General features: G+C 57.3%; 1 protein-coding gene across 6 annotated transcripts in view; it reads left to right on the forward strand.

Annotated features, from left to right (window-relative positions):
* The window catches only part of HSPG2 (heparan sulfate proteoglycan 2), a 99,271-nt gene that overhangs the window by 62,397 nt on the left and 24,174 nt on the right, over positions 1 to 12,700 (forward strand). For 4 of the 6 annotated variants that reach the window (XM_025447973.3, XM_049106034.1, XM_025447974.3 and 1 more), the window contains 17 exons: positions 1,346 to 1,438; positions 1,751 to 1,831; positions 2,013 to 2,243; positions 3,851 to 3,964; positions 5,704 to 5,831; positions 5,957 to 6,043; positions 6,788 to 6,846; positions 7,039 to 7,206; positions 7,359 to 7,469; positions 9,382 to 9,482; positions 9,592 to 9,772; positions 10,434 to 10,559; positions 10,668 to 10,820; positions 10,905 to 11,047; positions 11,352 to 11,487; positions 11,580 to 11,734; positions 11,958 to 12,108. In XM_025447973.3, the coding sequence (XP_025303758.1) occupies positions 1,346 to 1,438; positions 1,751 to 1,831; positions 2,013 to 2,243; positions 3,851 to 3,964; positions 5,704 to 5,831; positions 5,957 to 6,043; positions 6,788 to 6,846; positions 7,039 to 7,206; positions 7,359 to 7,469; positions 9,382 to 9,482; positions 9,592 to 9,772; positions 10,434 to 10,559; positions 10,668 to 10,820; positions 10,905 to 11,047; positions 11,352 to 11,487; positions 11,580 to 11,734; positions 11,958 to 12,108 (2,218 nt within the window). The remainder of the gene's footprint in view (positions 1 to 1,345; positions 1,439 to 1,750; positions 1,832 to 2,012; positions 2,244 to 3,850; positions 3,965 to 5,703; positions 5,832 to 5,956; positions 6,044 to 6,787; positions 6,847 to 7,038; positions 7,207 to 7,358; positions 7,470 to 9,381; positions 9,483 to 9,591; positions 9,773 to 10,433; positions 10,560 to 10,667; positions 10,821 to 10,904; positions 11,048 to 11,351; positions 11,488 to 11,579; positions 11,735 to 11,957; positions 12,109 to 12,700) is intronic. The other 2 variants (XM_025447975.3, XM_025447977.3) reach the window with 1 other exon arrangement.

Below are 12,700 nucleotides of genomic sequence, written 5' to 3' on the forward strand. Positions count from 1 at the left end.
GATCTCAGGACCCTGGGGTCATGACCTGAGTTAAAGGCAGACCCTTAGCTGACTGAGCCACCTGGGCACCCTCTTCAAGGTACTTTTCCACATTTTATTATCACTTCCATTACCCTCAGAGAGGGTAAGTGACTTGTCCAAGGCTGTCCAGCCAGTACAGCTGGACTTGAACTCCAGTCTTACACTTGACAGTCTGTTCCCTGAACCACCCTGCTGCACATGCCTGTGGCTTGGTCCTAGATGTGGCAACGGACTTGCCGACATCCAAAGCAAGCAGGAAACTGCTTCGGCGTTGTCCGGTTACACCTCACAGTTCCTTACCTCACTCTGATCTCATGGAGAACATCCTCAGGACTGGTGTAGCTCACGGCCTGGCATGTAGTCAGTAGGCATTTAATAAATGCTCACCAACTGAATGAACAAATGTGCTAGACCTGACATACTGTGATACCGATCTGAACATCTGCCCTGGTGGCAGAGGAGAGAAAGTTCTGGGGCAGAGCCAGGGCCTTGGCTGCCCATGTGAAAGCCCCCAGCAGGAGGCCTAAGGACTCTTCCAGTTATGAGCAATAAAAAAACTCACGTCCAGCTGGCTGGTATGCAGCAGAGAATCTACTGACTCCTGTAACTACAAAATCCAAGGATGCTGGTATCAGGCATGGCTGGGTCCCGGGTCCCTGCTGCTTTTATCTCAATTGGCATCATTCTCTGTCTTCCACTCTGGCTAGTAAAAGGAAGTGTCTTTGTTCCAGTGGAAAGAGCAGAAGTGCCAGGTTTTCGTGTCCATCCCTGAGGAGTGGAAGAGAGAGCGGTAGAAGATGGCACACTCGCCAGGCCTGGCTCGTGTCTGCCCTCAAACCACATGGCCCGCATGCAGGACATAATTTTCTTTCAAGGAAACCAAGGCCACAGTTTGGCAAAAAGCGGGCAAATGGATCCTAAGCAGACACAACCCAGCTGCCCAAGAGACAAGACCTCGGAAGGCCCACCCTCGGGCCTGCCCCCACGACCGGAGCCTTTGGGCCTTCTGCGGCCTGCAGGCCCTCGTGCTGGTCACCGTCAGGATCCCCGTCTACTGTATGGGAAATTTCTCCCAATGGAAAGGGACTTGGAGCTTGTTTGCTGAGTCATCAAGCTGCGCAGGGTCACCACCAGCTGGCCCAAGGCTCTGAAGGGATTGAGAGGTGTCCTGTCTCCTGGGCAAGCAGAGGCCATGCACGAGGACCTCTGGTTGAATGGAGGGGACAGCGCAGGTGCAAAAGCGCCTTGAGGGGCTCCGCCCACTCACCTGTAGGGTCCCTGAAGGCAGAGTCAGGCCATGACTATAGGGCTTGCGTCTTTGCAGGTGGCGGCTTATGGTGGGAAGCTGCGGTATACCCTCTCCTACACAGCAGCGGGGCAGGGCAGCCCGCTCTCTGACCCTGACGTCCAGATCACGGTAAGCACATGGATCCCAGTCCCGTGGGCACCCTCGGTGTCCTTTCAGCCCAGCACTCAGCCGGCCTGGCATGAGCTGGAGGGCTAAGGCCTATGCCCCCCACTGCCACCATCCAGTTAGACACTAGCCGGGCAGAGGCCCAGCTGCTGGGAGAAGGCGGCAGTGAGCATGTACCCGCTTGCTCTGGGCACATGAGCTTGGGAAATCAGAGAGGTGGGAGGCTGGTGTGACGGAGAGGCTGGGACCAGTGGAGGACTCCTGTGTCCCTGAGAGCCCCTCGGTCCCCCCCAATCCTGCTGGTATCTCCCCCAGGGCAACAACATCATGCTGGTGGCCTCCCAGCCAGCGCTGCAGGGCTCTGAGAGGAAGAGCTTTGAGATCATTTTCCGAGAGGTAAGAGGCGCCCGACAGTACCGTGTCTGACACTCCCCCATCCCCACCCTGCTTTGACACCAGCCACCCCTGCCTGTCCCCAGCCGGTGCCTGGAGGCTGGGGGTTCGGGTAGGGGGTGCTGCACGAATAGCTCACAAAGCCCAACACCCCGCACCCATGCTTGCTCTTTCCCCCACCCAGGAATTCTGGCGCCGGCCTGATGGGCAGCCGGCCACCCGTGAGCACCTCCTGATGGCGCTGGCTGACCTGGATGAGCTCCTGGTCCGGGCCACGTTCTCCTCGATGCCCCTGGCAACCAGCATCAACTCAGTCAGCCTGGAAGTCGCCCAGCCGGGGCCCTCGGAGGGACCCCGGGCCCTGGAGGTGGAGGAGTGTCGGTGTCCTCCGGGCTACATTGGCTTATCCTGCCAGGTGGGTGGGGCCAGCCCGGACACCTGTGCTCTAGTTCGGCCGGGGCAGCAAGCTGGTCATCTGGCATTTCCATGACCTGTGATTACTGCCATAACTAGCGTACGGTGCAGAATCTCATTCTTCCTGACACCCCCGAGAAGTGTGTAATTATCCCCTTTTGACAGATTCTTTTTAAGTAGAGGCTCTGAAGGGTGAGTGCTTACCCAAGGGCATACAGCTACATTCACCCAAGCTAAGACCCAGCTCTTGCTCCCAGAGTGCCCCCCAGAGACAGGGAGACAATACCAGACACAGGTTACCCTTGGCCAAAGCAGAGCATAGGCCTGCCTCAAGGAGGCAAACTGTGGAGCAGGGTAGGATTCCGGGCAGGAGGGCAGGATTAGCAGAAACTCAGAAGGAGGAATGTATGTAGGGTACGTATGTAGCCTGCAATGCAGAAGGGTCACCCCTGGAAAGCTGGGCGTGGGTGGGGGGCAGGGACCACTTCCTTGGGCCCAGAACAAGGCTCCGTTCAGCAGGGCATGCCAAGCTGTGAAGGGAGTGCTGTGATCTGCGCTGGGCCTCTGGAAAATTCTTCTGCCCCGGGGAGAGATTAGGAGTCCTATTTAGAGGGAGGGCGGTGGGGGGGAGCAGAGGGTGTCAGTCGCAGAGAACATAAGAGAGCGTCCTCAGGGTTTGGCTGGAGACCGTACCACCGAGTTTCTAGGCACATGGCAGGCACCCAGTCAACACCAGATGAGTGAATTTGGAACTGAGCAAGGGGGGCGGCGGGAGGGGAGGGGGCGGGCTGCAAGGCTAGGTGGGCGGCCAGGAGGTCAAGTGGGGGAACAGCCAGCACCCGGACTCAGGAACCCCCCAGTGGAAAGCGCACACCTCCGCAGTCTTACATCTGTGCCCCTTTGCTGTGGCCACAAGAACTTTCAAATCCAAATAGATGAACTGCACATCCTTTGAAGTGATAAAATTTAGCACATTTTGAAGGAGAAGTCCTGGGGTGAGCAGAATAATCCCGTGTGCACATTTTCTGCAGCGAAGCAACGCAGATTTATAAACATCCCTTTGAAATGGTTGGGGTGGGAGGGTCTGGAGGGGTTTCAAAGGAGGGGTAGTGAATAGAAATTCTTTGTTTCCAGAACCCATGATTACTCACGTAGAATGTGTAAAAACATCCTCAATCGTATGTGTGCTGCCTCTTTCACTTCATTTAGTGAATGTAAGGCAGTTGTGAAGATCTCCAGGGGCTCATTCCAAATCTGGGTCTCCTGAACCTGGGTTTTTCATCAGAGAGTGAAGTTTTTCAATAGAGACCCTGCCAGAAGAATTTTCAGAAACAAAAAGGGCAAAATGGAGAAGGGTTCTCCGTTAAGGGTGACCTGCAATTTTAGTAACTTCAGAGCGGCTGGAGGTGGCAAGCAGGATGGGGACAGACAGGGTCCCCAGCTTCCAGAGTGAAGACAGAGAGAGGATGCTGGGGTGGGGGGAGGGCTGGGCCTGGGATTTCCCAGCCTGGAGCCAATGGGAGCCTAGACTGGAGAGATGCTGGAGGGAGAGGATTCTGGTCTGTAGTACCACAGTGGAGATAGAGACCAGCCCTCCTCTCTCCCTAGGACTGCGCCCCGGGCTACACGCGGACTGGCAGTGGGCTCTACCTCGGACACTGTGAGCTGTGTGAATGCAACGGCCACTCAGACGTGTGCCACCCAGAGACAGGGGCCTGTTCGGTAAGCTGCAAGCAGGGCAGGGGCAGGGGTCAGTTTATTCTGGCCAGGTGGGGGGGGGGGCACTGGGGCTGCCCCGAGAGGCAGGGAGAGGTGGGCTTGGCAAGGTAGGCCGAGGCCCAGGGGTGGGACAAAGCTCCTGGACCCGCAGTCTGTGGAGTGGGGGGGAGGTAGTGCTGCAGACATGGTAGGTCGGCCAGAATGTTAGAATAACATCTTTCTTTATAAAAAAAAAAAAAACGTTGGTTCCTGCTATGTCATATCACCAGAGTGACACTTGTTGTCTGTGGAGGAATCAGGCTACAGAGACAAACCAAAAAGAAAGTAAAAATCCCCTATAATCCTACCACCTGAAGGTAATCATTGTCAGCATTAGTGTGAGTGGAACTCTTTTGTTTTTTTCTTGGGCTAATATTTACACATATCAATATGCCTTTTGTTTTACAAATAAATATATCATCATTGTGTTTGATGATCAGCTTTATTTACTTAACAAGTTCATGAACATCTTCCCAGATCATTAAATGCGTGTTTGTCTGGGAACTTTTCAGAGAGGTGCACACGCACGTAGACTCCCCCCAGGTGTGTGGTCAGGGACTGGGTGGTTGACAGATCCACAGCTAAACCCAGAGCAAGGAACAGGGGCTGTTAATAAAATAAACACAGATCTCATTGGAGGAGAACATAAAACCCACACATATTTTCTTTTCTTTTTTAAAGATTTTATTTATTTATTCATGAGAAACACAGAAAGGAGAGGGAGGAAGAGGCAGAGGGATCATGCATGGAGCCTGAAACGGGACTCGATCCCGGGTCTCCAGGATCACACCTCGGCCGAAAGCGTCACTAAACCGCTGAGCCACCCGGGCTGCCCAACCCACACATATTTTCATGATGAAGCATGAATTACAAAGCTCTGCCCCCACCCACCCAAGTGTATGCCTTTACTTTTCTCTGATGTCACAGGCATTTGGGTAGAAAAATGTGACAAGTGCAATCAACATCATCCTCTTGAAAAAAATATTTTATTGGTGCGCCCGGGTGGCTCAGTCAGTTAAGCTCCCAACTCTTGGTTTTGGCTCAGGTTGTGGTCTCAGGGTTGTGGAATTGAGCCCCAAGGTGGGCTCCGCACTCAGCACAGAGTCTTCCATGGCATTCTCTCCTCCCCCCCCACCCCCTCACAGGTCACATGCACTCGCTCGTGCTTGCTTTCTCAAAGAAATAAATTAATCTTTTTAAATTTTTTATTAAATTTGTATTTCAATTCCAGTATAGTTAATATATAGTGATATATTGACATCATCCTTTTTTTTTTTAAAGATTTTTATTTATTAACTCAGAGACACAGAGAGAGAGGCAGATACATAGATAGAGGGAGAAGCAGGCTCCCTGCAGGGAGTGCAATGCGAGACTCGATCCCAGGACCCCAGGATCACGACCTGAGTCAAAGACACTCAACCACTGAGCCACCCAGGCACCCCAACATCATCTTTTTTGATAGCTCTGGGGGTGGATGTTCATTTTAATTTATCCAGCTCCCTGTTTATGTTTGTTTCCAGCATTTTGCTTTTATAAACATCACTGAGGTGAACATCCTGTAGTGAGATCTTTGTGCCACTCTACAATTACTTCTTTAAGTAGGCTTACAAACCTGGAATTTCCAGGTCAAGGGATTATAGAATCGTACAGTTTTTGGTAAATGTTGCCAAATGGTGAGCGGCCGACACCCTTGTGCCTTGTAGCAGTGCCAGCACAACGCCGCTGGGGAGTTCTGTGAGCTCTGTGCACCTGGCTACTATGGAGATGCCACAGCTGGGACACCTGAGGACTGCCAGCCCTGTGCCTGCCCACTGACCAACCCGGAGAACATGTGGGTGCCCTCACTCAGGGCCCAAGGAGGAACTCCCACTGGGGAGCAGAGGGCACCAAAGAAGCGGAGGGGGTAGGGTGGAGAGTGGGTGTCCTGTGGCCTGACCTCTGCCTCCCCCATCCCAGGTTCTCCCGCACCTGTGAGAGCCTGGGGGCTGGTGGGTATCGCTGCACAGCCTGCGAACTTGGCTACGCTGGCCAGTACTGTGAGCAGTAAGTTTGCAAATAGAACGGATGGTGGGCGGGGCGGGGGGGTGGGGCATGTGCTAGACTCCTAGGTAAGAGCCCTGGGTGCTGTTGCTCAGAAAGGTCCCTGCCAGGATCACATCCCTCCCCTGCCCCAAACTCACCCTTCCAGGAGTCCCCATTATCCTTGAGCCAAGCCCAAGCTCATCCCACTTTTGACACCCAGACCTACCATAGGTGGGCTTAACCTCTTGACTTCCCAATGTTCAGGTCTTTCCACGTTCCCTCTACCTGGAACATTCCTCAACCCTCAGACTTCCCCTTCCCAGCTAACTCCTGTTTGGCCTTCTAAGCTCAGCCTCATGCACTCATTCAGCATGTTTTTATTGAGCAACTACTGTCCCTCATTCTCATTTACAGTTTCCATGTTGGTTTCCCCACAACTGAGTTCTCTAAGAGTGTCATGGTGTTCACTGTCCTATTTTCATAACCTAGCATAATAGTTGCTTAATAAATGCTTGTGGAATGAATGTTTCCCTGGAGAATACAGGCCTTATTATTAGCCTTGTTACCCAACCCGATGACATTGCCCTCTGCTCCCCTTCCTCAGCTCAGTGAGACCGTGTGTTGGGGTCCCTTTGATCTATAAAGTCCCACCGGGGTTGCGAGCCTCCCTTCCCCACGGGCTTCTGGCTCCCCAAGCCCACCGTGAGGCGTGGAGTCCCCTGGGCTCAGGGGCCTGCCAGAGCTGGGCTTTGTTCTACCTTACAGGTGTGCCCCCGGTTACGTGGGTAACCCCAGTGTGCGGGGGGGCCGATGCCTGCCACAGGGTAAGTGGGATTGTGGCCCTGGGTGAGGGTGATGGGCAAAGCAGTGAGCCTAGGAAGTTGGAGGACTACTAAGGCCAAAGAGAGGAGACAGGGCTGAGGGAGGGGCCTGCCAGTCTTTGGGAAGACAGACCTGCCACAATGCCATGCGGTGGGAGCCGCCTGCCTGAGCGGCCTCTCCTGCCCTTTCTCCAGCAGATGCAGCCCCGCTGGTGGTCCAGGTGCATCCAGCTCGGAGCATAGTACCCCAAGGTGGCTCCCACTCCCTGCGGTGCCAGGTCAGTGGGAGCCCACCTCACTACTTTTACTGGTCTCGTGAGGATGGGCGTCCCGTGCCAGGCAGCACCCAGCAGCGACACCAAGGTACCCATAGCCCCAAGCCCCTCAGCCCTGTGAGCTCACCCTGCTGGGAGGGGAGGCACAGGCCTATTCACTGGGATCCTATCCTTACACACAGGGCCACGTGGGGGAAGGGATGCATCTGCACTGACAAGCTCCCATCCTCTTCCCACCAGGCTCTGAGCTCCACTTCCCCAGCGTCCAGCCCTCAGATGCCGGCGTCTACATCTGCACCTGTCGTAACCTCCATCACGCCAATACCAGCCGGGCCGAGCTGCTGGTCACTGGTGAGTCCCTGCGCCTGCACCTCCCCACGCCCATCTGTGCTGGGCTGGACCGTGGACACAGGCGGAGAGCATGTTCCTCTGCTGGAGGGGGTGGTGGTGCTTAGACAGGGGTGCCGGCCACAGAGATGGAGAGATAATGGGGCAGAGGCTAGTTTTAGAGGCAGATTCAGCAGGACTTGGTTGTCGTCACCGAGGGAGAAAGAGAGGCTAGGCTAATCCCCTCGGGTCTGGACTCCAGCAGTAGGCAAATGAGATAGAATATTTTCACTTGGGCTCCCCCAAAGCTGAGTCTGGCATGAGGATCCACATGCCAGTGGTTTATTTGGGAGGGGAGGGGAGGCAGGAAAGAGAGGGCATCCCGTAACAGGCATGTTCCCGAGCACATTCCCACCGTGGGTGTTTATTGCTGAATGCAGCCAAAGAAATTCTGGGAAACTCTAGAGTAAAATATCTACCTTGGAGTCACCCCACCCCAGGTCTAAGTGATGAGGCCTATTTGAGGAGCACCAGTTCCCCCTGAACACTGCACCACCTGAGGGGTGGGCACGGTAGTCTCCAGCTGCCTGAGAAAGACCTCAGGCTTAGAAATGCAGCAGCTGACAGAAGTCAGACAGGCGGGCCCTGGAGAGACAGGGCCAGGGGATGTGGGCAAGGCACCCACAACACCTGCTACAGAGGGCATCACAGCGTTGGCTTGGGACTAGTTAAAGTTTGAGAAAACATCTAAGCAGGTACAGCAGGCAGGCATTTGGGGATGAGTCTGGAATTCAGGAGAGAGGCCCTGGCAGGGAATGAATTCGAGAACTGTTGGCTCAGAGATGGTGTTTAAAGCCATGGAACAGAAGGAAATTACCCAGGGAGAGTATGGCCCAAGGACGGGGCCTACGGAGCCCCCAGGAGCTCCTGCTCAGACATGTCAAGTAGAAGCCAAAGGACAGCAAAAGGGGCAAAGCAGGTACAGCCGGTGAGATAAGAGGAGAGCAGGGGATGTGATGTGTTGGGGGTCGTGAGGAGAGGGGGCTCCCGAGAGGCATGGTCAGCCTCACCAGACACCCTGGGGAGGTCAGATGTGGGCAGAGGGCTACCCTCAGAGGTCACACTTGGACAAGAGCCATTTTCAGTGGAGAGGAAGGGTAGAAACCAGACTGGACGGAGGCAAAGAATGGAGGGGAAGGCCAAGTATAGACAGCAAATATAGACAGCACTCTCAACAGTCTTGGCTCTGAAGGAAGGCCAAAAAATGGGGCAGTAGCGGGGGGGAGCATGAGGTCAAAGGAGTGTTTTTGAAGGTAGAAAATTCTAGAATGATCCATGGAGAGAAAGAGAGAGAGAAGGGACTGATGTAGCAAGAGAGTGCCCAGCCCCGGGGTGGGGGGAGTCCTTGGGAGGGGATGGAAGGACAAAATGGGGCTGGGGTGATGGGAGGGGAGGGTCCATCCTGCAGGGAGCAGGCTTGGGAAGATGGGCCAAGTCCTGCCTCGTAGTTTCGATTTGCCCAGCGAGTGTGAATTGAAGCTCTTGGCTGTGGATGTGGAAGGGGGGTGCGGGTGGGTGGAGAGGGTGGGAGGAGGTGCGAAATCGTTGGGGAGGATGGAAACTCGAACCAGACAGAGAAGCCCAGTTGCAATGAAGCACGAAGTATTAGGAGCAATTTTGTGCTCTGTGATCCTGAAGTGGAGCCAGGTGGACTCGTGGCACAGTGCTCTCTGATCACAGCCCGCGGCTGCTCAGGGTCAGCAGGAAGAAGGTGGACCATGGGGTTGAGCCAGGGTGCCCAGGGAGGGAGACACCAGGGAACAGAGTGGAATCTAAGCGAGCCTGGAAGGGCAGCACCACCCAGACAGGGCGATGGAGAGAGAGAGAACCACAGGAGAGAACCACCCAGCTTACGGGGCGCCTCCTGTCCCCGCAGAAGCTCCGAGCAAGCCCATCACAGTGACAGTGGAGGAGCAGCGGAGCCAGAGCGTGCGCCCCGGAGCCGACGTCACCTTCATCTGCACAGCCAAGAGCAAGGTGGGCAGAGCAGGGCGTGGGCATCAGGAAGGGAGGCTCGGCTTCCGGTGGGTGTCTCCCGCCTTCACCTCTGACCCGCCCGCCGTCCACCTCCCTGCCTCACCCACAGTCTCCGGCCTACACCCTGGTTTGGACCCGCCTGCACAACGGGAAACTGCCAACCCGGGCCATGGACTTCAACGGCATCCTGACCATTCGGAACGTGCAGCCGAGTGACGCGGGCACCTACGTGTGCACTGGCTCCAACATGTTTGCCATGGACCAGGGCACAGCCACGCTGCATGTGCAAGGTACGCGGTTCATTTCCGCAGCTGGCCCACCAGGACCGTGACCATTTCTTCAGTCGGCTGACGGTGTGTGAGCCTCTGCGCTGTGCTAGGTCCTGGCTAGGCTCTGAAGCAGTGGGGGAGAGGACAAGCGGGGGCTCTGATCCGGATACAATAGGCCTGGGAGCAAATGAAGAAGCAACATAATGCTACATGGTGATGAGGGCTGGGATAGGAACAGACAGCGGGGTGGTCAGGGAAGGCCTCTCTGAGGAGCTGACATCTGGGCAGAGAGCTGAAGGAAGAGGAGGTGCTCAGCCACTGGAAGAACTGGCAGTGTTCTTGGCAGAGGAAGCAGCATGTGCAAAGGCCCTGAGGCAGGGGCGTTTTGATGCGTTGGAGGACCCGCAGGGCCAACGTAGCTTGAGCTATGGAAGGGGGGGTAGGTGAGGAAGTTGAAGATGTGGCCAGAAGTGGATCACAGCAGAGTTCAGATTTTATCCTAAAAGCCTTAGAGAGCCACGGACAGGCCTGGAGTAGGGACGTATGAAGAGCCCATGGACATTTTAAAAGCTCTCTGTGGCCACTCCGTGAACAGACCATAGGAGGCTAGAGCAGAGGCAGAGAGAGCAGCAAGGGGGACCCTCCCCACCCTGACCACCTCCTCCCTCTCCGCCCCTGTCAGCCTCGGGCACCCCATCGGCCCCCGTGGTCTCCATCCATCCGCCGCAGCTCACCGTGCAGCCCGGGCAGCTGGCCGAGTTCCGCTGCAGCGCCACAGGGAGCCCCGCACCCACCCTCCAGTGGACAGGTGACGCCGTGGCAGGACGGCCCCTGGGGATCGCCGCTCCTGGACGTGGGGGGCCAAGGCTCTGGCGATGCCAGTGCCAGTGGTGCTGACCCCACCTGTCTCCATCAGGGGGCCCCGGTGGCCAGATCCCTCAGAAGGCCCAGATCCACGGCGGCATCCTGCGTCTGCCAAACATCGAGCCCTCGGATCAGGCCCAGTACCTGTGTCGTGCCCATAACAGCGCCGGGCAGCACGTGGCCAGGGCCGTGCTCCACGTGCATGGTGAGGGCACAGGGCCGAGGGTGGAGCGCAGCGCGGGGGCGCCTGGCAGCGCGGAGAGGGGTTGTCACGGCGTTCTGTGTGCAGGGGGCAGCGGGCCCAGGGTCCAGGTGAGCCCAGAGAGGACTCAGGTTCACGAAGGCCGCACCGTGAGGCTGTACTGCAGGGCCGCAGGTGTGCCCAGCACCACCATCACCTGGAGGAAGGAGGGGGGCAGCCTCCCCCCGCAGGTGAGGAGATCTGTCCGGGGCAGAGTCCCAGCACCTGCCACCTTCACTGCCGCCTTCCCGCCCCGTTTCCTGCCCCGTCTCTTCCTCTCCTGGTTTCCCTCACTTCCCAAAGCGTAGCGCTGGTGGGTAGCAGCTGCCGGCCTCTTGCTTCGCCGCCTGGCCCTGCCCTCCGTGTCCAGCGGGGCCCTGGCCTCGGCTCCGTGCTCGCCTCTGCCCCTTAGGCGCCCCTACCCCCCCTCGCGGGCCGGGCCTGGCCGGGCTGCCTCGCCCCCTCGGGCAGCTGACCCTTGCCCCTGGGCGGCAGGCCCGGTCCGAGCGCGCCGAGATCGCCACGCTGCTCATCCCGGCCATCACGGCCGCCGACGCCGGCTTCTACCTCTGCGTGGCCACCAGCCCCGCGGGCACCGCACAGGCCAGGATCCAAGTGGTTGTGCTTCCAGGTGCGGGGCCTCTGGGGTCTGAAAGAGCGGGGAGGGCAAACCAGGGCTCCCCCAAAGCTGACTCAACCCCCGCGCCCCCGCTCTGGCCCCAGCTTCAGGTGCCAGCTCCCCGCCAGTCAGAATCGAGTCTTCCTCACCCACCGTGACCGAAGGCCAGACCCTGGACCTCAACTGTGTGGTGGCAGGGCTGGCCCACACCTCCATCACCTGGTACAAGCGAGGAGGCAGCCTGCCCCCCCACAGCCAGGTACGAGGGCACCCGGGGCCGATCCTTCCGGGCAGATGCTTCACACAGCCCCGACGCCCTCCACCAGCGACGGCCAGCCCTATTGCCGGCCCTCGCCTCTTCTGTCGTGGGGCAGCTCAGGGCGGAGCCAGGGGGAGCTCCATGACCCACTCACCACGGCTCAGAGGGAGTCGTGACGACGACCGGCCTCGTCCCCTCACGCCTCTATCCCCCCCTGCCCCAGGTGCACGGCTCCCGGTTACGGCTTCCCCAGGTCTCACCAGCTGATTCTGGAGAATACGTATGCCGAGTGGAGAACGAGGCAGGCGCCAAGGAGGCCTCCATCATCGTCTCTGTCTTCCACAGCACCCACTCGGGCTCTAGCTACACCCTAGGTGAGGAGCCACGTGGGGCTGGGCCGGGGCCGCGTCCTAGGACCTCCCCACTGTTCCCAGGGGAGGTGCCTGTGGTCTCTTCCGGAACCTCGGGGAAGAGGGGGCGCTCTAGACGGGCTCTGGTCACTTGAGGGGTACTGAGAGTGAGGGTGAGGTTGACCTGGCTTACCTGGGGCCTGACAATGAGGATGCTGTTTCAGACGGCGTCGGGGGGTGGGGGGCAGCAGAGTCGGGATTACACTGAGCTGGGAGTCAGGCTGACCTGGATTTCAATCCTGCCTCTACCCTGTATCCAGCTTTGAACTAGTTGAACTTCCACATTTTAGGGCCTCAGTGCCCTCACCTGTAAAATGGGGACAATACCACTACCATGTGTTGTTAGCGGGTGACAGACACTGGCTAGAGGAGAGTTGTGACATTACTGTCTGCATCCGCTGGCCTGCTTTGGTTGCCTGCAGGCCGTAGTAGCTCATCACAGCTCAGGAAGTCATAGGTGGACAAATGGGCCTCGAATTCGAAGTTAGAGGTGGGTGAGGGAAGGAGGGGCCTGACTGGCCATGCCAAGATAGAAAAGCAGGGTCCCAGGCTCAGA

This window comes from Canis lupus, chromosome 2 (assembly GCF_003254725.2).
Source record: "Canis lupus dingo isolate Sandy chromosome 2, ASM325472v2, whole genome shotgun sequence".
NCBI lineage: Eukaryota > Metazoa > Chordata > Mammalia > Carnivora > Canidae > Canis > Canis lupus.